The following is a 25782-nucleotide window of genomic DNA, read 5'->3' as shown; positions in this document are numbered from 1 at the left end:
CCACATGGCATGCTCCGGGTTTTCCTTCTGGCCAATGGGAGGAGGGAGGGAGAGGGAGAGAGCGCGCTCCTGCAGAGATAGATCTACATTTCTGAAGAGAGCATGCCTCTTATCATACCAATGATTCGACCTCAGTGCCTCTCCCATTTGCTCCAGCGTTTTCAGAAAAAGTAGCTTAAAACCAGCATTTTGAAAACCCGGACATGCGCCAAGATAAGCTAGAATTCGCATCACACAAAGCCCGGTTTGTGTGTGGAGTGGGTCAAAAAATCTTGAAGGGACTTTGAGGTAAGTTTGGCTGGTGTGTGAATGCACACACACTCTCTTCTGAAGGCAGTTTGGGGCAGAAGCCCTGTGTGTCAAGCCTCCAGAGGTCAGCTCTTGTCTCTGTTTCCGGCAGCACAGGGCGGAGTCGAGCCTCCATCTCCCCGAGCAGCTCTCCCCACCCAGCAGAAGGGTAGCAGCTGCAAGGACGGGTTGCGTCTAGCTCTGACCTGGAGCTCAAAATGTTGGAAGGAAGAGTGGAGGATAAAATTCCTTGGAGGAAGAGTGGGATGTAAAATTTTAAAAAATAAAAATAAAAAAATGTGGAAAGGTGTGTGTCTCTGTGGATGCATCACTCTAATACACATAATAAATAATGTCTTCTAAATTCTAATCAAGGCTGCTGCTCCCAGCCAGGAATGAATGTTTCTTCCATCCAAAAAGGTACATGACTTCTCAGTCTGAATCCTCCACCTCTGAACACCCAGATATGGAGGAGAACCATGTGTTTTACCCAACATATTGTAACACTAACCTTTTTAAGAAAAGAGATCTGTTATCCCAGGGGAAGAAAGGGGGAATATTGGGGTCCCCTTTTATGAAACAAAGTCATCTTGTGCTAGTGTTGGCCAGAGGAGTGTTGTACCAACTTCATCAGGGAGGGAGGAGTTCAATCAATCAATCTTTATTTCAATCAAAGATCAGATACTTAGGTCAAGAACAGCAGCAGAATAAAACATTACAATCAACTGAATCAAACCCAAGTCATTTGTTGGCGTATTTTTACTGCTACTGCACATAATTTAGCTGTCAAGCAAGTTATTGAGTGATTTGTAGCTGAAAGCAGTAAATTTGTATAAAACCTTTCTGGTCTATCCAGACAGAAGAGGGTAATAAACCTTGTGCGGGAGTCCTTATAAAAGGCACAGTAGAGCAGGACACTTATGGTCGCTACCTCCTCTGACCCGCATGGGCAGGTCCACTCCACTACCTTCCCTGCAAGAGGGCTGAAGGGAGCACATTATGTCTGGCCCTAAAAAACTCCTTCCACATCCTAGTAAAAGTCAGTGTTGCTAAATAGTTTGCTGGCTCCCGGGCAACATTTACCACCCAAACTTTCACATTCTGCGATAACCCATTAACTTCATTTTGATGTTCAGTATCATCCACCCGCTGAGAGAATACCTGTTTAGCTTCATATCCTAGGGAGATAAGTTCATTTGAAAGACCACGTGAGAGGTTAATAAAATGATTGTACTGCTCAATAATATACACGTTTGATGCACTCTGTCCTATTAAAAATGAACAGATTCCTAATACAAGTGGTGAATTTAACCCGTCAGATGAAGCTTTAATACAGGGATTCTCAACGTTGGGTCCTCAGATGTTATTGGACTTCAACTCCCATAATTCCCATCCCCAGTGGCCGTTGAGTGGGGATTATTGGAGTTGAAGTCCAAAAACTTCTGGGGACCCAACGTTGAGAATCCCTGCTTTAGTACCTCTCTCATTCCATCTATCTCGCACTGCAAGGTCACCTTCCTCTAAGGTCGGTATGCACCTTTCCTCACATCGAAGGTGTGTTAGGGAGCAGCATTCCCAAGATCAGTGGGAAATGATCACTATGTAAGTGGGGCTCAACCACCATGTTCACCAAAATGGTAGATAAGTTACGGGACGCAAGCCAGTAAACGACTGTGGAATGTTGTGTCCCCGTCCCCCCCCCGAAAGTGAATTCAGTAGGCTGGTCTCCCGGCAGAGTGCCATTCAATACAAATGCCATATTGCATTTCCCATCCCTTGCTAATTTAGAGGGGATGCCCTCAGATTCTATGTTAACAACTTACATTTCTCTATGTAACAACTCTTACACTGAACTCTTAAAGGGAACTCTGAACTGGAGGCAGCTGAGCCTTGTTTGGCCCCTCCCCTGGCTGGTTAGGACCAGCTGCTAGTGGGTAGATTCATTTTGGAGCAGGACTGCACAACACTGGCCCTCCAGCTGCTGTTGGACTACAACTCCCATCATCCCCAATCAGTGTCCAATCATTGGGGGTGATGGGAGCTGTAGTCCAGCAACATCTGGAGGTCCAAAGTTGTGCAGCCCTCTTTCTTTAGAGAGAAAGAGGGAGAGTTAAGATTGCCTGACAGTGCAATGCCCCCCACTGTCTCACTGGTCACTTCCCACCCGCAGCCTTGCCTTACCTCCCTTGGAGTCCTGCCTATGCATTAATTAATTAACTAGTGTGCCCGGGCACAGAGCATCTGTGCCTCTAGTTGGGCTCTGCCTGGGCCCACTGCCGCCGCCCGTGGCTCCGGCCGGGCCCGCCGCCGCCTCCTCCAGCCGGGCCCACCGGCTTCCCCCGGGCCCGCCGCCTCCTCCGGCTTCCCCCGCCGCCTTCTCCGGCTGGGCCCGCCGCCACCGCCCGCGGCTCTGGCCGGGCCAGCTGCCTGCCCGGGCCCGCTGCCGCCTTGCCCGGCTTCCCCCGCCGCCTCCTCGCCAGGCCCGGCGCCTCAGCCGGTCCCCATCGCTGCCAGGCCAGGCCCACCAGCGGCCATGGCCGCTGCCGTTCTCCTGGGTGTGCCGCCAGGACCAATCAGGCGCCCCCGCAGCCCAGCCAATTGGCTGGGCTGCCGGGACGCATTTTTCCTGGGCACACCCAGGAGAATTATATATATAGATTATACTTCTGTACCACCCACACAAGGGTGAAGCCACCGTTGGGCAAACAGGTTCAAAGAACCCAGGCTGCTGCCCCTCAGGGGTCGCACCTCATGCCCCCAACACGCCCCCTGTGTCTGATGTCAGACGCGAGGGGTGCTGGTTTAGCTCCCGAGTGGGGCCACGCAGCCCTGTTTGGGAGTTAAATAGCTGGTGCTGTGTTTGCAGTGCAGCCAGGAGCGGCTCTTCCCTGCTGTTAAGGCAGGGAAGAGCTGCTCCTGGCCTCGCTGCAAACGCAGCCCCGGCCCCAATCTAGCTCCCGAATGGGGCCACGCAGCCCCTTTCGGGAGTTGGACAGCCAACGCTGCCTGCATTCGCAGCACAGCCAGAAGCGGCTCTCTCCTGCCTTTAAGGCAGGGAAGACCCCCTCCTGGCCACGCTGTGAACGCAGCACCAGCCTGGCTCTAACTCCCAAACGGGGCCCCGTTTTGGAGCCAGACCACGCCCCCGCATCTGATGTCAGACATTGGGGGGTGGGAGTGAGTGGGTCTGCAGTGGCAGCCGGGTTGCGGTCTGGTTCCACCACTGCACCCAAAACATGTCTGCGTCGCTGGTCAGTTTACAATTAAAACCATTTAAACATTCAAATCAGTTAAAAGTTATTTTGCACTTATCTCGCACAGAGCTAATGCGGCAGCGAGTTTAAACAAAAGGCTGCTTCTCTGGGATGGGGTTGGGGGCACTTTTCTGGTGCACGGCCCTACCCCCTCCTAGTCCTCTCTAGGAGTCTGCTCTCTCCCGCTAACCCTCCACCTTCCTTTGTCCCTCCAGTATTTCCTGCCAAAGCCAGAAGCATGCAGACGGGGGGGGGGGATGGGGGGTTACTAACAGCCTCTCTCCCCTGTTCTGCCCCATCCCAGTGTTACTGGTGAAGGCTGGCCATTAATCAGGTAGGACCATCAATCATTAATCAGCCCGCGCAGTTCTAGCTAAAGAGTGACCAGCCTGCAGGCAGCAACACTCTCAGGGACAGGGGGGCAGAGCAGGATGGAGGAGGCTGTTGGTAACCAGAGGAAGGTGAGCCTGGTTTAGCTGCCCCACAGTCATTAGGGCCAGCCAGTACTGAACCTACCTCCATAGGGCTTTTGTGAGAATAACCATGAGAGATTTCTGTTTGCTACCCTCCGAGCTCCTTGTAGAAACAGCGGTACATCAATAAACACAACATCAGAGAGAACTGGGTTTTTAAACTGCTGTTCTAAAGCTTATCTTTTTATTTCAAACACATGAAAATGGAACACGTTTCTATCTCATGCATATTTGAGGATGGAGGAAAACAGAAAAATGGATTTAAATCATTTCCATTTGGCTGAGATGATCTGATAGGTGACCAATCCATACATTTTTTTTCCTGAATCACAGCTATATAATTAAACAGGACTCTGGACATTTTTATTGACTGCAGTCCTTTTACCCATACGAATCTGCTTCCCATTTTTCCTCTTGTAGTGTGTTCCCAAAGCATTGAGAACTCCTGAAGTGGAGGGGCTACGAGAGTGAGTCAAGAGAATTCCCCTGACTCCCAAGTAGCCATTAAATAAGAGAGTTGATAGCCTGGAAAAAACCCCACTGGTATATATACCTTCTTACAAATCATGAAGCCACTTAATTGTGCAACGGGGAAATGACTAGCAAGCCAGAGGTTTCCGGTTTGAATCCCTGCTGGTATGTTTCCCAGACTATGGCAAACCTACATCGGGCAGCAGCGATATAGGAAGATGCTGAAAGGCATAATCTCATACTGCGCAGGAAGAGGCAATGGTAAACCCCTCCTGTATTCTACCAAAGACAACTACAGGGCTCTGTCATCGCCAGGAGTTGACACCGACTCAGTGGCACACCTTACCTTTTTACCTTTACAAATCATGGCCAAGAGAGAATTCAAGTGGCCCTTCAGGCAGTTAGGCTGTTGGATGGGGACTGGAAGACAGTGAGGTCATTCACCCAGGTTTGGGAGCTGTGTGTGCTCCCAGTTTTCGATTATGTGGAAGCAAGTTAGGAGGGAAACTTGGATAGAAATGAATGTGTGGAAGCAAGGTCGGAGGGATACCTGGGTAGCTTTTCCTCCTACCTTGCTTCCACACAATCACTTCTACCCAGGTTTTCCTCTTACCTTGCTTCCAAACAACTGAAAATTGGGAGTGCACACAGCTCCCAAACCCCGGCAGAACACAGTTTTTGATTGGGTGAATGACCTCTGTGGTTCAAATCCCCACTCAGCTCAATGGGTGACATTTGTCCACTCACTGGAGGCACAATCAAAAACTGGGTAGAACAAGTGTACTATCGTGCTCCTGATTTCCAATCATCCAAACAACTGAGGGGAAAGTAATTGTGTGTGTGTGCTAGAGGGAGGAGCTGGGTAGGATGGTGCCATCGTACCCAGCTCTTATACTCAGCATTTTAACAAGGTAGGAGGAAAAAGCTATCCTACCCAGCTCCTCTCCTACACACAATTGCACCGGGGGTGTGCACAGAACCAGTTATGTGCACACTTGGGGGGGGGGGTTCTTTAAGGTGCGGGGAGGGTGTTCTTACCTCCTTCCCTGTGCCTCCCCTCTGGAGCTGCTTCAAAAAGCACTGGTGCAGGCAGCTATATACCCTCTTGCCGCCCTGGTCAGTGTAATACTGGAAGTGGCGGGGAGTGTGGGTGCACTTTTTGAAGCAGCGCCAGAGGGGGAAGCGCGGTGGGGGAGTCAAGAGCACCCTCCCCGCACCCTAAAGAAATGGAACGTGGGGCTTCCGAACCGGTTCAGCGTTCTAGAGATAGAACGCTGAACTGGTTCATGCACATCACTAAATTGTGCACCCCCCTAGTTTGCTCACAGATGACTGAAAATCAGGAGTGCTCACAGCTCCCGAAGCTGGGTAGGAGGCTTGTCCAACCCAGTTTTTGATCATGTGAGCTGTCTTATTGTCTCTTAAGCCAGTGGCTCCCAATCTGTGTTCCTCCAGACGTTGATGAACTACAACTCCCATAACCCCCCAGCTACAATTTATTATGGCTGGGGATGCTGGGAGTTGTAGTTCAGCAACATTTGGAGGAACACAGGTTGAGAGCCACTGCTCTAAGCCTAGCTTCCCTCAAAGCATCACTGTGAGGACAGAATGGGAGGGGAAGAAAATGTGTTTATTGTACATATAGTCATCTGCCACAGAGAGGCACTCTCATTCCTTTATCAACCTAACCTACCTCACAAGGCTGTTGTGAGAAAAATCAGATATCCCTCCTTTCATTGCCCTAGCTACTTGAGGAACAGCAGCACTCAAATTCAGTATTTGAGAGAACTGTAGAGGATACGATGCTCTAATCCTGATCTCTTGTAAAAACAAATAGAAGCTGAACGTTTATACTTGGTGCACATTTTAAAGACAGCAGGAGGGCAAAGAATAGGGAGATAAAGATTTGAGGGGTGATGAGAGGCTATATCAGTAGGATAGGAAGGAGGAGGTGGCAAAAAGAGGGAAGCAAAGTCAAGGAAGGAGTGAACCACTGTGCAGGGACGGCCTTCCTCCAGTCACGTGGATGGATTCCTTGGCCTGCTCATAGTGTTACTTTGGGAAAGAGGGGTGGAGGAATACATAGTTGAGAACTTGTAAGTTTTCTTTTTAAATAAGTGTCCTTTTTCAGACTCCGTTCAGGAACTGAGAGCACCCAGTTCCTCCTCCAAGAAGAGTCTTCTGGGGAATTGCAACCCAGCACAGCCTTTCATCCTTCTCCCCTTCCTCACTTAAGTACTTTGAAGAAGGTGTCCAGGCTGGGGACAGGGAAACAGAGACTCAGCAACATGGCGGTGTTACTAGTACAGTAGGTGGGAGGGGAGGAAGCGCCACATTTACTGATGAGCCTCCGGAGCCAAAAAGAAGGTTCTGTTTATTTCCCTCTGTTGAGGTGAAGACATGTGACTGGCAGCGTTCAGGACTGGGGCACTGAGGGAGCATGTGCCCCACGGGACCACCCATAAGGATGCAACCTCTGAGCTCTGATACAATTTTTCTGCTGTATGGATTCTTTGATGGGAAGTAAAGGTTGAGCGATGGCTGAAGCTCTTGCCACACACTAAGCACTGATATGGCTTCTCCCCTGTGTGGATTCGTTGATGGGAAGTAAGCAGTGAGCGACTCCTGAAGCTCTTCTCACATTTTGAGCATTGATATGGTTTCTCTCCCGTGTGGATTCTTTGATGGGAAGTAAGGAATGAGCTCCTCCTGAAGCTCTTTCCGCAATGTGAGCACTGATATGGTTTCTCACCTGTGTGGATTCTTTGATGGGAATTAAGGGTTGAGCTCTGGCTGAAGCTCTTTCCACATGCTAAGCATTGATATGGTTTCTCCCCAGTGTGGATTCTTTGATGGGAAGTAAGCAGTGAGTTCTGCCTGAAGCTCCTTCCACAGTCTAAGCATTGATATGGTTTCTCTCCTGTGTGGATTCTTTGATGGGAAGTAAGTTTTGAGCACTTGCTAAAGCTTTTCCCACATTCTGAACATTGGTATGGTTTCTCCCCTGTGTGGATTTTTTTATGGGCAGAAAGGCTTGAGCTGCAGCTGAAATTCTTTCCACAAACCAGGCACTGATATGGTTTCTCCCCTGTGTGGATTCTTTTGTGGGAAGTAAGGCTTGAGCTATCACTGAAGCTCTTTTCACATTCTAAGCATTGATATGGTTTCTCCCCTGTGTGGATTCTTTGATGAGAAGTAAGGTGTGAACTACTACTGAAGCTCTTTCTGCACTCTGAGCATTCATATTTTTTCTCCCCTGTGTGGATTCTTTCATGGGAAGAAAGGCTTGAGCTGCAACTGAAATTTTTTCCACACACTAAACACTGATATGGTTTCTCCCCTGTGTGAGTTCTTTGATGGGAAGTAAGGTGTGAGCGATAGCTGAAGTTTTTTCCACACACTATGCATAGATATGGTTTCTCCCCCGTGTGGATTCTTTGATGGGAAGTAAGGAGTGAGCTCCGCCTGAAGCTCTTTCCACACTCTGAGCACTGATATGGTTTCTCTCCTGTGTGGATTCGCTGATGTTCATTAAGGTTTGAGCGCCGACTGAAGCTCTTTCCACACATTAAGCACTGATATGGTTTCTCTCCTGTGTGGGTTCTTTTATGGGAAGTAAGGTGTGAGGTCTGGTTGAAGCTCTTTCCACAGTCTGAGCATTCATACTTTTTCTCATCTGTGTTGGGTCTCTGATGTGTGCTAAGGCTTGATTTAATGGTTATGATCTTTGCACACTGAGGGTAATTATTCCGTCTGTTTCCTTTACAATCCTCTTTTTGGACAGGAATTTCTGGGAAGTCGGAGCATTCAGAAGCTGAATATTTCTTAACCCACTGATATTTAGGTCTTTTTTTCCTTGTTTGCTCTTCATCATCTTTATTACTCTCTCTTGTATTGCCTGCAGAAATAAATAAGAGTGTTGCGATGAGGAAGAAATGCAGCTTCAAGTCAAAGAGAAAACCTATTTTATTGCTGTGTAAATAAAAGAATATAAGTCTTTGTGGGGAAAAGACTCTGCCATGTACTAAAAAGCTTCTGTTAACTGGCTCTAACTGGCAGCCCTGGAAGGGGGTGATGTGTGATTCACTTTTGGCTTAAGTTGTAGCAGCTATTCCTATGATAACAAGTAGCTACCCTCTAAAGAAAGGGCTGTGTTATCTCGGGGGTGGGGGGAAGGGGAATATTAGAATCCCCTTAGAAAAGGGAATAAAGAAATCCATCCTGCACTAGACTTAGTTGGACAAGAATTGCATCAACTACAGAGAGGAGAGGAGAGAAGGGGACTGGATATGAGGACGTATTAGTAATCACTCCAGTAATCAGGTGTGCAGCTTTTCAGACTTCTAGGGAAACCTCACCTTCTCAATGAGGAATGAGCTGGGGGACTTTTTTTTTTTAAAGTTACAGCACAAAGACTGTAGAAATCACTGAAGGACCAGATCCCACACCTTTGTGCCCATACCAGACCCAAAGGAGGCAAAGCAAGAGACAGTCCTCGTGATTTCAAGTTTATGAAGTTGCAGAACTTCTGTACTGTTCTCTTGACTTTTACATACGTGGCGGGCATAAAAAAAAAAACAGAGAACAGCCCCCGGCATCCTCAATTACAGCCCTCCAGTTCACTAATGCAGACCAGTCACAGCAAAGGGGAGGAGAAGCCTTACCAAGAGAGGCCAGATGCCCACAGATGTCCTCCGTGACTTCTCTGTGCAGAGCCCTTTGGTCTGGATCCAGCAGAGCCCACTCCTCCTCCGTGAACTGCACAGCTACCTCTTCCAAGGTCACTGGTCTCTGAAAGAAGAAGGAAAACATTGTTCTAAGAGAGAATCCACAGAGGGAAGAAACATGAGGTGGCTGGAAGTCTTTGTCCAGGGCCCAAAGCTCACCCAGTGGCCTTCAAAGCCTTCTGAGTGAATAAGCCGAGGGAGAGAGGCAAACCTTTTCAGGTCCAGAGAGAAGTGCAGGGGACAGAGGCCTCCAGGCTACACATCCTTCTTCTCTTGCACAATCACTGTCCTACCTGGTCTAAGGGAGGAGAGCTGGTCTTGTGGTAGGAAGCATGAATGGTCCCCTTTGCTAAGCAGGGTCTGCCCTGGTTGCATTTGAATGGGAGACTACATGTGTGAGCACTGTAAGATATTCCCCTAAAGAGATGGGGCCGCTCTGGGAAGAGCAGAAGGTTTCAAGTTCCCTCCCTGGCTTCTCCAAGATAGGGTTGAGAGAGACTCCTACCAGGGGAAGTTGCTGCCAATCTATGTAGACAATACTGAGCTAGATGGACCAATGGTCTGACTTGGTATTATTATTATTATTATTATTATTATTATTATTATTATTATTATTATTACTACAAAAATAGCTTGAGGCGGTTTACACAAAGAAATAAACAAATAAGATGGAACTCTGTCCTCAAAGAGCTCACAATCTAAAAAGAAACACGAGACAGACACCAGCAACAGTCACTGGAGGTACAGTGCTGGGGGTGGATAGGGCCAGTTGCTCTCCCCCTGCTAAATAAAGAGAATCACCACGTTAAAAGGTACTTCTTTGCCAGGTTAGCAGGGGTATAAGGCAGCTTCCTATGTTTCTATTTATTTATGTATTGTTCCATCTCTATACCACCTTTCATTAAAAATAATCCCAAAGTGGTTACACCCATTCTGAAAGAACTGCACTGGCCACAAGCGGTATAGAAATCAAATAAATAATAATAATAATAATAATTTGTGCATGCAAGATGGCCAATTTCTTAAAAAAACAAGCAAATAAAAAGGCCACCGCACATGCACAAATAGCCTCTGCAAGGCCCTGGGCTATGCCAGGCCTCACAGAGGCCATTTGCGCATGTGTGGCAGTGGACAAAATGGCCACCACGCCAACATACAGAGGCCTGAACGGGCTGAAAAAAGTGGTTGAACAGGCCATGGAGGTGATGACCAAGACTGGCAAGGGGAGGGGGAGCCTTTGCAGAGACACACACACACACCTGCAGCCTAGAGGAAGCCCCCCGAAGGGGCTAAAGGTAATTTAATTTTTTTTTTAAAAAAATTGCAAATGCCCCCAGATCATCAGGGGGGTTCGGTCCGGGGTCAGACCGAACAGGGTGTGTGTGTGTGTGTTTCGGTTTGACCCCGGAACCGTCAACCGAACAGGTTCGACGTCAAACCGAACCCCCTTCAAACTGTTCGCACATCCCTAGATGGAGCAGTCAAACTTAACCACACCATATAATGATGGTACCATCAAGGCAAATTCTTCCAGGCTGAGAGAGATGTGTAGGGGCCGGGGCCTCTTCTCCTGCACAGTCACTACCCTACTTGGTCTAAGGGAGGAGAGCTGATCTTGTAGTAGCAAACACAACTTGTGCCTTTGCTAAGCAGGGTCTGCCCTGGTTTGCATTGAATAGGAGACTACATGTGTGAACACTGTAAGATATTCCCCTTAGGGGATGGGGCCACTCTGGGAAGAGTACCAGCATGCTTGTAGAAGGTTCCAAGTTCCCTCCCTTGCAGCATCTGTAAGCTAGGGCTGAGAAAGACTCCTGCCTGCAACCTTGGAGAAGCCGCTGCCAGTCTGGGTAGACAATACTGAGCTAGATGAACCAAGGGTCTGACTCAGTATATGCAGCTTCCTATGTCCTTATGTACCTGGTCCAGTTGCACAGAGACCGTCTCTGCTCCACCACAAAGAGGAAAAGGGCTGGAAGGAAGAGCTGGTGTGATTTCACCACCTGGGAGGGAGACACACAAAAAAGATGCCTTGTACACTGCATGGTCCCACCAAGGGACCTGTCCCCACCTCCAACATGTTTGCTTACATGTTTCAACCTGGACTTTCAGTCAAATAGTCCTGAGATGGCTAACAATATATTTTAACAATACACGGGAGTCACATAAGCAACAGAAACAAATTTGAAAAATACAGCAAAGTAGTAAAGAGATTTAGTCAGTCACAGCACAAAAACTAGAGTCAGAGACCCTTAAAACCCAGTGAGATTTAAAAACATCATTGGCTCTTGCTGAAAGGCTGCCAGGGTGGGTGCTTGATGGAACTGACATCTGTAGGGGATTCCCAAGATGAGACACCACAACTAAAAACTGGGTATTTAAGAGAGCGACTTCTTCACTACGAGCCCCACCGCCCATTGAGGTCATCTGAGGAGGCCCGTCTCCAGTTACCGCAGACTCGTTTGGTGGCTACACAGAGACGGGCTTTGAGCTTTCTGTCCTTGCCCTGAGATTGTGGAATGTGCTCCCTGCTGAGATACAATCCTCCCCATCTCTGGCAATTTTCAAAAAACACTTGAAAACCCATCTTTTCGCCCAAGCTTTCTCAGCTTCCTAAATTTTTAGGTTTAAATTTCTGGTTTATTTTTAAATTGTTAAATTGTTTTTAGTTTTTGTATATGTTTTTAACTTGTTTTATGCTATTGTTAACTACTCAGAGACAAAAGTTTGGGGCTGTTTACAAATTAGATAAGATAGATAGTTGTCAGAAATGGAGATGCTCTTATTTCAGCAGGAAGCACATTCCAGGGTCTCGAGGCAGCAACAGAGAAGGCCCGTTCCTGCATACCCACCAGATGAGCCTGTGGCAACTGCAGACGAACCTATGATTTCAATGATGATCTCAATGATTTCAATGGGCGGTGGGGCTAATGACGAAGACGACGTCCTCTTAAATACTCAGGGTCTAAGCAGTTTTACAGCTTTCAGCATCCAAACCACCCTGGGACCTGCATAACTCAAAAGATGGCTCTCTTTCCCTCTGGTACCTCTTCCTCACTCATGAAAGTCCCCTGGTGGGCCCTGGTTTCACATCCCTCTATTTAACACATTTTAGTATGAGAGGGTTTGGGGTAGGGCAGGTGCATAGCCAGAATGGAGCAGTGGGGGTCGGGTGGGGGATGACAAATATTCCTGGGCCCCCAGGGCATTTCCGGGGGCCAACAGAGGCTCACCCAACCTCTGTCTACGTTGAGTTTTTGATCAGCAGTGTGCCCAACACTGCTGAGCTGTGTCACACAGCCACATCCGCTTTGCTTCCAGCACGCAGGCCCTAGTCCCACCTTGCCCTTTCTAGCCACCAAAGTCTCTCCCGGCAGCCTGAGGGGGGGAATGGGCGTACCCACCAGAGTGACAGGGAGGGAGCAGAGTGGAAACAGAAGCACAACGGAGGCACTCGATGGGGCAGGGGGGCAGGCACTGCAACTGCACATGTGTGGGCCACTGGGCCTGGTATTTGGGGCGCTGCCTCAGAGCAGCCTTCCACTAGGCCCCTCTTTCACCCCTCTGCTCTAGGCAGCCTTGGCCCGCAAGAGGGAGGCGAGCAAAGCTGACAGGCCCTGGAGCCCATCAGCAACAGAGGCAGGAGACCCTTGCTGTGACTCCTGCTGTCTGAGGTACCAGAGGGAAAAGAGCCATCCGCTTCTGAAAGAGGCTCTTCATCTTTTGGCCTTTGGAGCAGTGGACTTATAAGCTTGATGTTCGGATATCTATCCGTCTATCACTTTTCTATGCCGCCTGATAGAGGATAAGTGTCACAGGCCTGGGCCTTCCACAACACAGCTCTGCTACGACAGTGGCAGGAGAGAGGGTCTCCTCCTGAGGCCCAAGGTGGAAGGGGGTTTCTTGGCTGTGAGCAGGTGACCTGCTCTTCTCCCACCAGCCTTTGTCTTAAGCTTTGCTGCCTGACGGGGTCCTTCTCCTGTTTCAGAGGAGAGCTGGTCTGGTGGTAGCAGGCATAACTTGTCCCCTTAGCTAAGCAGGGTCTGCCCTGGTTGGGAGACTAGAACTGTGAATGGACTACAGACTATGAATGGGAGACTAGAAGTGTGAGTGCTGTAAGAGATTCCCCTCAGGGGATGGAGCTACTCTGGGAAGAGCAGAAGGTTCCCAGTTCCCTCCCTGGCAGCATCTCCAAGATAGAGCTGAGAGAGATCCCTGCTTGTAACCTTGGAGAAGCCGCTGCCAGTCTGTGAAGACAATACTGAGCTAGACAGACCAATGGTCTGACTCGGTTTATGGAAGCTTCCTAGGTTCTAATTCCAGCTGTTCTTCCCCAACCCCACCCGCACCGCACTACCAGCCAAAATGACTGAGAGTGCTGGCAGAAGCAATTCTGAGGAAAGCTTGAAGCCTGGCACACTCTGGTCTTCCACACCCTCCCCACTCTGCTGTTTCCTGTGTGTCTGTGTTGTCTGTGCTGTCTCTTCCTACTACTACTATGACAAATAATCAATAAATCACAACACACAAACCGCTTTTCAACAAAAGCTTCCAAAGCAATGTACACAGGGAAAGATAAATATAGAGAGAGATAAGATAAGATAAGATGGCTCCCTGTCTCCAAAGGTCTCACAATCTACAAAAGAAAAACAAGATGGACACTAGCAACAGCCACTGGAGGGATGCTGTGCTGGGGATGGATAGGGCCAATTGCTCTCCTCCCCCTGCTAAATTAAGAGAATTACCCCTTTAAAAGGTGCCTCTTGGCTCAGTTCGCAGTCTCTGCTCCTCAAGCCCAGCCCAGCCCACTCAGAATAGCAGTTGAGGTTCTTAATCTTTCAAAAAATATGACACAGACAGACATCTTCCTGCTCTTCATACATATTGTAACTGGCCAAGGAAGAATGAAAGCGAGAGAGAAAGCAAGTGAGTGTGGAGGAGGAAGAAAGAAAGAAAGCAGAAGGGAGAACAGAGGCAAGGAGGGAATAACACTTTAGCTGTAATTGCCTGTTTTTCCAGACAGCAGAGCAGCTTCACTTACACCGAATAAATTCCTTTCTCAGTCTATGGTTCCCTCCACCTTTTTTTGCAATGCAAGTGATGTTTTCATTGTTTAGAACTGGATGTGCATTTGTGCTGAAAGCCATTGCCGATTCATTTTATTATTGTTGGCCTGGCTAACAATAGAAATATAAATATATGATAACATCAGTATAAAATATATATATTTGCTTTGAGGTGGCTGTGAGATATAAATATTCCTAAATAAATAAATAAATATACGCTTGCACATGATTGGAGAGCAACAGCAGCAAATAATTCCTGAACCTGCACAGCTGTATGCAACCAGCTGTGTTAAGGTATTTCCCTTTCTGCACATGATGTAATACGGAGTGGGGCAGGTCCCTCCCCAAAGCATCTAGTTTTTTTAAAAAATGGGAATACGTTTCTGAATCACACGGTTGTTACAACATTATAGTAAGGTGGTGTTGAGACTGCCTTGGTGCTTGTTAATGGCATGTTTCTATATTTGAATAAGAGAGTTTAACAGCAATGTAATACATATTCTAGTCCAAAAGGAACACAAGCTTTCCCCCAAGACCTCTTTAATGCTCAAGAATAATAAAACTTTCCCTCCCGTTATTACTCTCCCTTCCTATTATGTGAGGGTGGGAATTTTTATTATTATTATTTTACATTTATATCCCGCTCTTCCTCCAAGGAGCCCCGAGCGGTGTACTACATACTTGAGTTTCTCTTTCACAACAACCCTGTGAAGTAGGTTAGGCTGAGAGAGAAGTGACTGGCCCAGAGTCACCCAGCAAGTCTCATGGCTGAATGGGGATTTGAACTGGGGTCTCCCCGGTCCTAGTCCAGCACTCTAACCACTACACCACGCTGACTCTCTCCCTCTGCTTATGAGACATTGTGGATTGTGTAACAGGACTGGCTGGCACTGTAACAGGTTTGGCTAATTACTGACAGTTTTGCTGAGTCATTATATTGAGCTGTTGTATTTAAGAGCACATTTCAGCCACCACTGTATAGCACTGAAGCTGATGTGTGACATCGAAATGTTTGCTACTTTTAACATCTGTTTTATGTTTTATTTTACTTGTGCATTAAAGAGGTCTCGAAAAAAGCTTATAACTTATTTATTTATGTTCCCCCTTAATGCACTTTCCTACAATTGCCACACATTTTTCTTTTATAATAAAGTCCACTCTTGTTAGTATTGTTGACAACACAATTGTTCAGTCTCCCCTAGTTCTCGAACTAGGGAACGCTCTCCAAAACTGCATGCTTTATACATTCAGGAAAGAAATGCTCCCTGTGTGGTGTGAATCAGGAATGACCATCAAATAAATGGGAGTGTATTAATTGGTCCAAATGAAACCATTGTTAAGTTTCTGGCAGTTAACAGAAGTATATCCCTCCTATTGCACTAGCAGGTAGGCAGGATAACACACATTGCAAAATGTTTATTAATTATGGTCTCATTGTGTATTACACAGGTCCTTAAGGTTATTCTGCAGCAAAGACATGAGGGAAGGGAAGCGGGGGGGCATTTTCAAATTTTTCCCTGGGCCCAACTCAAACCATGTTGTGCCCATGGAGCAGGGCCTTCTCCCTCATGGCTCCCACCCTCTGGAATGTCCTTCCTGGCAAGACAGGAGTGGCTCCCCCATAGTCCATAAGCCAGGCCCACAAATTTGGGCCATTGGTACCAAATGCTCATAGTGATTATTAGCAACATACCCTCCTAAAAACGGAAAACAAGTGACTGCATTGTTGCACTTATGGCTTTCTCTGTGTTATAAGGTGAAGGTAAAGTGTGCTATCAAGTCGATTTCGACTCCTGGTGCCCACAGAGCCCTATGGTTTTCTTTTGGTAGAATACAGGAGGGGTTTATTTATTATTATTAATAATTATTATTTTATTATATTTATTTATTTATTTATTTATTTATTTATTTATTTATTTATTGACATATTTGTATACCGCCCAAAACTTACTTCTCTGGGTGGTTTACAACAAAATAAAAACAGAAAGTAAAGCATTAGTTAAAACAAAACATTTGAAACATAACAATTTTAAATAGACGTGTGGCAGAATAAAAATTATTATGTAATTAAAACATTACAATTTTTAAATTTTTAAAATAATATTTTAAAACAGCATTAAAACCATTAAAACAAAACAATATTAATAAAACAATAAAACAATATTTATTAATGGGTTTACCATTGCCTCCTTCTGTGCAGGATGAGATGATGCCTTTCAGCATCTTCCTATATCGCTGCTGCCCGATGTAGTACCAGCGGGGATTTAAACCAGCAACCTTCTGCTTTTTAGTCAAGCATTTCCCCGTTGCACCACTTTCTTTATCCCTACCCACAAATACATTTTAGGGGGAAATTACAGTCATTTTTGCACAGAGGAAAGGGCCAGGGTTCAACATAGACACAATTTTATAGTCGTTTTTTTCCTGATTTTAGAACTTTTAAAAGCTTTTAAAGCACCATTGCAAATTTGACTACTGTTAGAGGTTGTTGATTTTTACCCACAATAGGTAAAAGAGCAGAGCACTAAGGAATGAGCACACACTCCAGTTACAGAGCAGGTAGCAGAGGATGGTTTGGATATTGCAGCTATTTAGAGAAAACACATGGAGATCCTTGTATGTCTAAACACTAAATATTTATTGGTTAAATACACTTAGATAGGAAAGACCTATCTCTAATCTAAAGGACTACATAATGGATAGGTAAGGAGAGAGAGAGATGTTTCCATCTGCTCTCTAGGAGGAAAGGATAGGATTGTGACTCAGCAGAGGAAGTGCTGCAGAGTCAGTTCAGGGGTCATAGAGCAGGGACAGATAGGGAGACCCTGACTCACTGTCCCTACTCCTAATGCCCCTAGTGTGCATTAGGACAGTTAGTGCAAAAGGTCGATGCACTGGAAGTTCACCTCCAACAACTACTGCAGCTCCTTTATTTATCAGGACAATAAGAGCACAATAACACTCTGAAAAGCAAAGTATTGCAATGCCATCACCTATTTTCCATCTCTAGCAATGTAGATAAAAAGGTAAAGTGTGCCGTCGAGTCGATTTCGACTCCTGGCGCCCATACAGCCCTGTGGTTTTATTTGGTAGAATACAGGAGGGGTTTACCATTGCCTCCTCCCACGCAGTATGAGATGATGCCTTTCAGCAACTTCCTATATCGCTGATGCCCGATATAGTACCAGTGGGGATTCGAACCAGCAACCTTCTGCTTGTTAGCCTAGTCAAAAATCACAATGAGCATTCATCTCCACAATGCTACCAACCACTCCAGACAGCTTCGGTACTACCCATGAAGAGCGTCTGCCCTAGGCTAAATTCTATAGGTTTGGTAAGACATTCACTATTCTCTGTTTATTCTACAGACTCTGTGTTGAATTTATTCTGCCACATGTCTATGAATGACATATTCATAGTTACTTTGAAGGCTGACTTGTCAGGAAGTAATCAAGCTAGGTAAAAAGAAAAAAGAAAAAGATGTTTTTATTTCATTTACTTCTGTTAAAAAAATATCTTCCCACACTGTATCATGGGCACAGTTCAAAGTGCTAGACTGGCTCTCAAGTGTCTTATAGTGTTGAAGCTAAACTTATTTTTAAACTAGGATAAGAAGCTGAAAGCAAGCTCCCTCACCGCCTTCAGAGTCTATGGAGGAATGAAAAAGCTGCCCACAGATTTCTGGAGGGAGGGAGACCATGCTGAAATACCGCCCACCACATTCATCCTTACCCATTAAGGTGGCCGCTCCATCTGCCTCTTGCACGATCCACCTGAACAACGGCTTCTCTGTGGGGTCCAAGGGAGCCTTCACTGCTTCAGACAAAACTGTGTCCACTTGTAATGGTCTCTGCCTCTGAAAGAACAGGGAGGGAATGAGGAGAGGGATTCAGAAACTGCTTATATCTCGGAAGGCCTTCTCCTATGACGATGCACCAAGTCCTTCCGTGAGGACACTGCTTCATGTTCTCTGTCTAAGACAGGGGTAGGAAACGTGTGGCTCCCCAGACGTTGCTGAACTACAACTCCCATCATCCCCAGCTGTAATGAATTGTAACTGAGGGTGATGGAAGTTGTGGTTAGGAACATAGGAAGCTGCCATATACTGAGTCAGACCATTGGTCTATCTAGCTCAATATTGCCTACACAGACTGGCAGCGGCTTCTCCAAGGTTGCAGGCAGGCATCGCTCTCAGACCTCTCTTGGAGAAGCCAGGGAGGGAACTGGGAACCTTCTGCTCTTCCCAGAGCGGCTCCATCCCCTGAGGGGAATATCTTCCAGTGCTCACACTTCTGGTCTCCCTTTCATATGCAACCAGGGTGGACCCTGCTTGGCTAAGGGGACAAGTCATGCTTGCTACCCCAAGACCAGCTCTCCTCTCAGCAACATCTGGAGAGCACATGTTCCCTACCCCTGATCGAAAGTACCTGGGACAGGGCCTTCGCAGTAGGGGTGTGCAGGGCGTGCACACCCGGGAGGCAGGGGCACTTTAAGGCACGGGGAGGGTGCCCTTACCGCCCCCACCGCACTTCCCCCTCCAGCGCTGCTTCAAAAATGGCTGGCGCAGGGTGGCTTCATACCCTCTTGCCATCCTGGTCAGTGTAAAACAGGAAGTGGTGGGTGCACGTCACGTCTGTCCGCACAGCGGCCACTTCTGGTTTAACACTGACCAGGGTGGCAAGAGGGTATGAAGCCACCCTGCGCCAGCAGTTTCTGAAGCAGCGCCGGAAGGGGATGAACGGCGGGCACCCTCCCCATGCCTTAAAGCGACACACACACACACACTTGAACCAGTTCGAACGTGGGGTTTCCAAACCAGTTCGGCATTCTAGGAATAGGACGCCAAACCAGTTCATGTACATCTCTACTTCTCAGCAGTAGCCTGGAGATTTATTTATTTTATTTAATTTACTGTTCAGTTTTCTACTGCCTTTCATAACTCATTTCAAGGCAGTTTACAAAAGTTAAGATACAATTTCATTTTTTTAAAAAATCACATTAAAACCCTAAAATCAAGTGAACAGTAAAAACCATAACACACCCAAAAACAACCACCATACGAAAGATAAACACAAGCAAGAAAGCTGAGAAGCCTGGCAGCCTCTAAGGGGTTTTCAGGCACAAGGCAAAGGCAACTTTATCTCAGAGGGCTTGAAGGGGTTACAAACTTTAGAGAGGAGAGCTGGTCTTGTGGTAGCAAGCATGACTTGTCCCCTTAGCTAAGCAGGGTCTGCCCTGGTTGCATATGAATGGGAGACCAGAAGTGTGAGCACTCTGCGATGTTCCCCTCAGGGGATGGAGCTGCTCTGGGAAGAGCACATGAGGTTCCAAGTTCCCTCTCTGGCTTCTCCAAAGATAGGGCTGAGAGAGATTCCTGCCTGCAACCTTGGAGAAGCCGCTGCCACTCTGTGAAGACAATACTGAGCTAGATGGACCAATGGTCTGACTCAGTATATGGCAGCTTCCTATGTTCCTATGACTTCTGGCCAGGGACGGAGCCACCATTGTTCAAACAGGTTCAAAGAACACGGGCCTCCGCCCTTCAGGGGCCGCGGCTTGCACCCCAGCCACATACCCTGTGTCTGACGCCAGACGGGGGGGCTGTGGTTTAGCTCGCAAACGGGGCCACGCAGCCCCATTTGCGAGAAGAGTCAGCCAGAGCAACATCCGCAACATGGCTGGAGCAGCTCTCCCTGAGCCACGTTGAGGGACAAACTCAGCCACGTTGCGAATGTGGCGTGGGCCGATCTTGCTCTCAAATGGGGCTGCGTGGCCCCATTTGCGAGCTGAATCCAGCCAGTGCCATGTTCGCAGCGTGGCAGGGAGAGCCGCTCTGGCCGCACTGTGAACTCAGTGCTGGCCAGTTTTGCTCACAAATGGGGCCATGCGGCCCAGTTTGCAAGCTAAAATACGCCCCCTGCGTCTGATATCAGATGCAGGGGGCGTGGCTGATCTTCGCCCTGACATCTGACGCAGGGGGTGCAGCTAGGGGGCTGTGGTGGCAGGCTGAACACAGGTCACTGCTGGCCTCCCTCTATATTTATTTGCTTCGAGTGCTTTGGATTTAATTCTACAGCTGCATTTTGCATAATGCATTTTGCTAGCTACTCTTTGGATTCTTACTCAAAAGGAGAGATATGGTATATTCAAAAAAAAGGAGCTTGGGACAGATCTCACTGGAATTTTTCCTCCTGGAAATCTGGCTAGGGGAAATTCCTGGGATGGCCTTGTTCATATTTCCAGCCCTTTACGATGAATAAGAATACGATGGATATTTATATACCGCTTTTCAACAGAAGTTCCCAAAGTGGTTTACATAGATATAAACAAACAAATAAAATGGCTCCGTGTCCCCAAAGGGCTCACAATCTAAAAAAGAAACGTAAGGTAGAGACCAGCAAGAACTGGAGGGATGCTGTGCTGGGGATGGATTGGGCCAGTTGCTCTCCCCTGGTAAATAGGGATGCACATGAACCAGTTCAGAGGCCCTTTTATGGTAAACCCCCCACCCCCGCCATCGAACCAGCTGTCTGCCAGTTTGTGTACATCCCTAGTGGTAAATAAAGAGAATCACCACTTTTAAAAGGTGCCTTTTTGCTCAATTAGCAAGGGAAATGTAATAATAATAATCTTTATTACGGTCGTTGACCAGCACAAGAAGGGAAATGTAGAGCTAAGGATAAAACAGACACTCTCACCTGTTGCTCTTCCTGCTTCTTGTCCTCTGCCTGGCTCAGGAGGAAACCTTCTGCCAGGGCCACTGCCTGGGAACTGGTCTCTGCTCCACACTCTCTGACCCAGCTCTCCATCTCTGGGGGCAGAATGTCCAGGAACTGCTCCAGGATCACGAGGTCCAGCATCTGAGCTTTCGTGTGTCTTTCTGGCTTCAGCCACTGAAGGCAAAGGGCGTGGAGTTGCCTGCAAACCTCTCGGGGGCCCTCGGCCTCCTGGTAATAGAACTGCCTGAAGTGCTGGCGCTGTCCATCTGAGCTGATGGATTCAACCTCTCCTGGAGTGTTCTGCTCGGTCCTTTCCCAGAATTCCCAAGTGCTTCCAACCTCATTACCTCTAACTGCTCTTGGGCCAGCAGAGTTTTGCTCTTGCATCTTTGCTCTGGGAACTAAGGAATACTCAAAGATCTCCTTGCTCTTCAGCCAATTTCTCTCTTAAAGAAAGGGCTGTCCAGACAGGCTGAGCTATTAAGTCCTGTGAAGCCAAAACTTTCCTCCCGCTGCAGGATTACATCCCGAAATGCAGTTGGATGGAATTTTCCAAACAAACATGGATTTTTCTTGCTAGACTGAAGCTTTGCCTGTAAGGAAATCAGAAGGATGGCAAGACTCATGAGCCCGGTTCAGACATTATACCGTATGAGTGTACAGATGCCTATACATTTGTACGTGTGTTTGTATGAATGGCTGTATGTGTGTTCATTTTAAAAGTGAACCTGGATACAGGCCCTTCAGATGCATGGTGCAGATAGGAAGTGTGAACACAAAGGTAAGATAGAACATGTGAATGACTGTACCTGTGTACAGATCTGTACCAGTGTAAACTGTACACTCGTTGTACAAGTGTTGAACGTAACTTATGAATAGACCTATGGAGAAACCAGAGATGGGGGTAGGGTCCTTCACTTGACACACGCCGAACAAGCCACAGATGCATAGGGAATATGAGTCAGAGCAAGTGTGAAAACTCAGCATTAGGGACGTGAGAGGAGAGCTGGTCTTGTGGTAGCAAGCATGACTTGTCCCCATAGCTAAGCAGGGTCTGCCCTGGTTGCATATGAATGGGAGACTAGAAGCGTGAGTACTGTAATTCCCCTCAGGGGATGGAGCTGCTCTGGGAAGAGGAGAAGGTTTCAAGTTCCCTCCCTGGCTTCTCCAAGATAGGGCTGAGAGAGATTCCTGTCTGCAACCTTGGAGGAGCCGCTGCCAGTCTGTGAAGACAATACTGAGCTAGATAGACCAATGGTCTGACTCAGTATATGGCAGTTTCCTATGTTTCCTATGTTCCTATGCTGTGGCGGTATGTGCATGATGTCTGTGCATTTCCGTGCTGCCACCACCATGTGAGGGGTACTGGGGAGTGTGACACCACAACAGGAAGCTGCAGTGAGTGGTGGAGGAGCAGGTACAGACCTGCTCTCCTCGCTCTTAAAGCCACCCCAACTGCCTTTTGAATCAGTGCATGAATCGTGATTTGTGCATTTCCCTACTCAGCATCGGCTGCCTTCCTGCCTCCTCTTCCAGTCCACTATTTGTGCATCTCCACTTCCGTACTCTGAGCACTCCGCCTGCCCTTTCTGGCCTGGCACCCACATCTCCTTTACCTTCCCCCAGGTGGGTGGGAAAATCTGAGGCCACTTTCCTTCAAGGGACTAGGGCAGCACAGAAAGGGGGTGTCCTACTGCACAGCCCTTCTTTCAGACAAATACAACCAGTGACATCATTAGGGGGTGGCCCATGGGGCATGGGCTCCCAATGGATTGCTCAGAGCCCTGAATCTCACCGGGCACTCCCCTCCTCCATGACCTCTTCCAGAAAGGAAGTGCAGCAGTACAGGTGCCTGCAAAGAGCATGAGACAGAGCTCCTAGCCTCACCTAGTTCTCTGCTGCTTCCGTCTTCATATATGCGGTGCCAGACCTAGGGTTTTTGGTGCCCCCTAGGGGATGTTTGACTTAGGCACCCACCTCCAAAGACAAATGGGAAGCCAGGCAGCATATATAAAACCATGTGCAGAAGAAAGATGTAGTTGCACAGCTATGCATGGATATATATACACACACACACACACACACCCCTAAGGAGACCCAAGTTCTGCATTTTTGTACTGTGCAAACTGGCTACATTTGGAATGTGCTGTGTTATATTTATCTATCATATTTATATACCACCTGATATATACATCTCCAGGCACTAGAGGCTTTAAAAACATACATAATTATTTTTGAGAGTGCAGGTAAGTTTGACTTTAATAATCAAAGGCGTGTGGGGGTGTGTGATGAGGACCCAAGCCCCAAATCTTTTAAATACCTAGCAAAGCCCCTGAATGCAACCCTTGGATCTCTCGCTTGACCCCTTAGAATGGATCTGCCCAGAAAGGGGGAAAAGAACCCCACCCGCACTCCTCTGATCCTTGCCTCTGTTTGGCAGGGGGCGGGGGGAAGCACCTTTCTGTACTCCTGCTGCATTTGCCCAGAGCTCAGCTCCCTCCGTCTCTGCAGCTAAGCTGAAGCGGTGGTGGGAGGAGGGGAAGAAGCAGATCCAGCCCACCCACCCCCTGCAAGGACATGACAGGGTAGGGAGGGGCGCATGACTCATTGGCTCCGCTCCCCGACTCCCTTCCGCACCGTCCCGCTGCCCAAATGCACTTCGCGCTCACCGGGTCCTTGCTCGGGGGCCAGCCGGGCAGATGATCGAGGCGGGGGAAACAAAGGCTTCTTGGAGGGCGAGGGGTGGGGCGCGAGTCCTTTCAGTGAACTCTCTAGGAGTTTCCACTCGCTCGCTTTAACCCTTCTCCTGCCTTGTCCCTCCTGCCTCACCCTGACAGAGAGAGCGAGCCGCCGCCTCCGTAGTAGCGCAGGAAGCTGCAGCTACTGGTGCCGGGCAGCGCTCCCTCGTCTTCCCAGGCTTTGCTTCCCAGGGGATTTTGTCTCTCTCTCTCTCCCCAACAGCATGTGAGGGGGTGGGGTGTAGGGGGAGCCCCCCGGCCGAATGAACTGAGCCCGCCAGCAGAAGGGCAGCAGCTGCAGGGAAGGTTCGCTGCCGGCACAGAGAAGGCTTCACATTGAACACTAAACGTTTAATCACAGCCACTTTCTTGGCATCCTCGGGATAAATCTCCCATGAGCAACAGAGTAAGGCGGTGCTACGGGGAGGTTATTGCAGGAAAATAATCAGGAACAACATAGCATTTTGTTCACTTTCTTTCTTATAGTAATGGGCCCGTTCAGACGATACTTTCTCTACACGTGCACAATTGATCATCTGAATGGGAAAATAAACTACCCAGATTTAAATACTAGATATAATGTAGGATTTAAAATGTGCGTTAGTAACTATCATGTGATTAGATTATTGTCTGGATTGCTAAATGGTGTTCCTCCCCCACCAACCATTGAGTCTGGATTGTAACACAACAGAACCACGGATAGGATCATTCACTCTACCCATGTTTATCTGAATTTGTTTTCCAAGTGGGTATGAAAAACAACAGACATACTAATCACACATATAAAAGTACAGTTATCATCTCAACTGGCCCAATGCCATCATGTCATCATAGTCACATGTATAACTAGTGTCCTCCAGCATGTCTTCCAAGGTGTCTTAGACCATTCTCCACCTCCCCACACTGACAATGAGCAAAACATGAAAGGGTTTTTTGTGGGCTAGGCAGCAGCTGTCCTGTCATCACCATCAGTAATACTACTGTTGTAATTTCCCCTGCTACAACTACAAGGTTTCTCCCACCGCCTCCACTTTTTGCATATGCAGTGAGTCACTTTGGGCCAGTCATTAATCCCTCAGCCTAACCTACCTTGCAGGGTTGTTGTGATGATAAAAAGAACCAGGCACACCTCCATCTCCTCCGTGAATCAAGAGCACGATATAAATGCAAAACAACAACAAACAAACAAAGAAGCCCTGCAAAGAATGAAAGGGGTAGGGTAGACCATGGTCCACCTTCCAAGGCAGAATCCTCCTGTATGTGTGGTCAAATTAAAAACCATACATGTACATGTTTTTGTGTGAATGATGGTACAGGTGTTAATTTAAAAAAATGAATCAGGGTCCCGGCCACTAAATAATGCAGGGTACAGGTATGTTTCCCACCTATATCGGGCAGCAGCGATAGAGGAAGATTAGGAAGATGCTGAAAGGCATCATCTTATACTGTGCGGGAGGCAATGGTAAACCCCTCCTGTATTCTACCAAAGACAACCGCACGGCTCTGTGGTTGCCAGGAGTTGACACCGACTCGAGGGCACACTTCATCTTTACAGGAAGGAGATCTATAACCATACATGCGCTGAACAGAACATGGCAAGCTGTCTTATACCAAGACAGCTCATGCGTCCATTTAACTCAGTATGGTCTATATCAGAGCTACACAACTTTGGCCCTCCAGCTATTTTTGGACTACAACTCCCATCAACCCAAAGCACAGTGGTCAGTAGTCAGGAATTAAAGTCCAAAATATGCAGGAGGGCTGAAGTTGTGCAGCCCTGGTCTATACTGACTGGCAGTGGTTCTCCAAGGTTTCAGGCAACAGTTTCTCCCTACCTGGCAATGCAAGGGAGTGAACCAGATGCTTTTCCACTGAGCTATGGCCCCATCCCCTAAGGGAAATATCTTACAGTGCTCGCACAGGTAGTCTCCCATTCAAATGCAAACCAAGGCAGACTCTGCTTAGCAAAGAGAGCAATTCATGCTGGCTACAAGAGCAGTTTTCCATTTCTGTGAGAGGAGAGCTGGCCTTGTGATAGCAAGCATG

The 25782-nt window shown here is 47.7% G+C and overlaps 1 protein-coding gene across 2 annotated transcripts in view; it reads right to left on the bottom strand.

Moving 5' to 3' along the window:
* Window positions 1-6097: 6097 nt before the first annotated feature.
* Window positions 6098-25782, bottom strand: part of LOC128341631 (zinc finger protein 345-like) — a 29148-nt gene continuing 9463 nt past the window's right edge. The window contains exons 1-6 of one of the 2 annotated variants that reach the window (XM_053287995.1): window positions 23668-23746; window positions 20978-21591; window positions 18012-18135; window positions 11134-11216; window positions 9151-9277; window positions 6098-8384 (exon numbers count right to left, since the gene is read on the bottom strand). In XM_053287995.1, coding sequence (XP_053143970.1) covers window positions 6823-8384; window positions 9151-9277; window positions 11134-11216; window positions 18012-18135; window positions 20978-21385 — 2304 coding nt within the window. In that variant the 5' untranslated portion in view covers window positions 21386-21591; window positions 23668-23746 and the 3' untranslated portion in view covers window positions 6098-6822. The other variant, XM_053287996.1, reaches the window with a different exon arrangement.

The sequence above is a fragment of the Hemicordylus capensis genome, chromosome 2, assembly GCF_027244095.1.
Source record: "Hemicordylus capensis ecotype Gifberg chromosome 2, rHemCap1.1.pri, whole genome shotgun sequence".
Taxonomy (NCBI): domain Eukaryota; kingdom Metazoa; phylum Chordata; class Lepidosauria; order Squamata; family Cordylidae; genus Hemicordylus; species Hemicordylus capensis.
The sequence above is the reverse complement of the archived record's forward strand: the minus strand, read 5'-3'. Positions and strand labels throughout refer to the sequence as shown.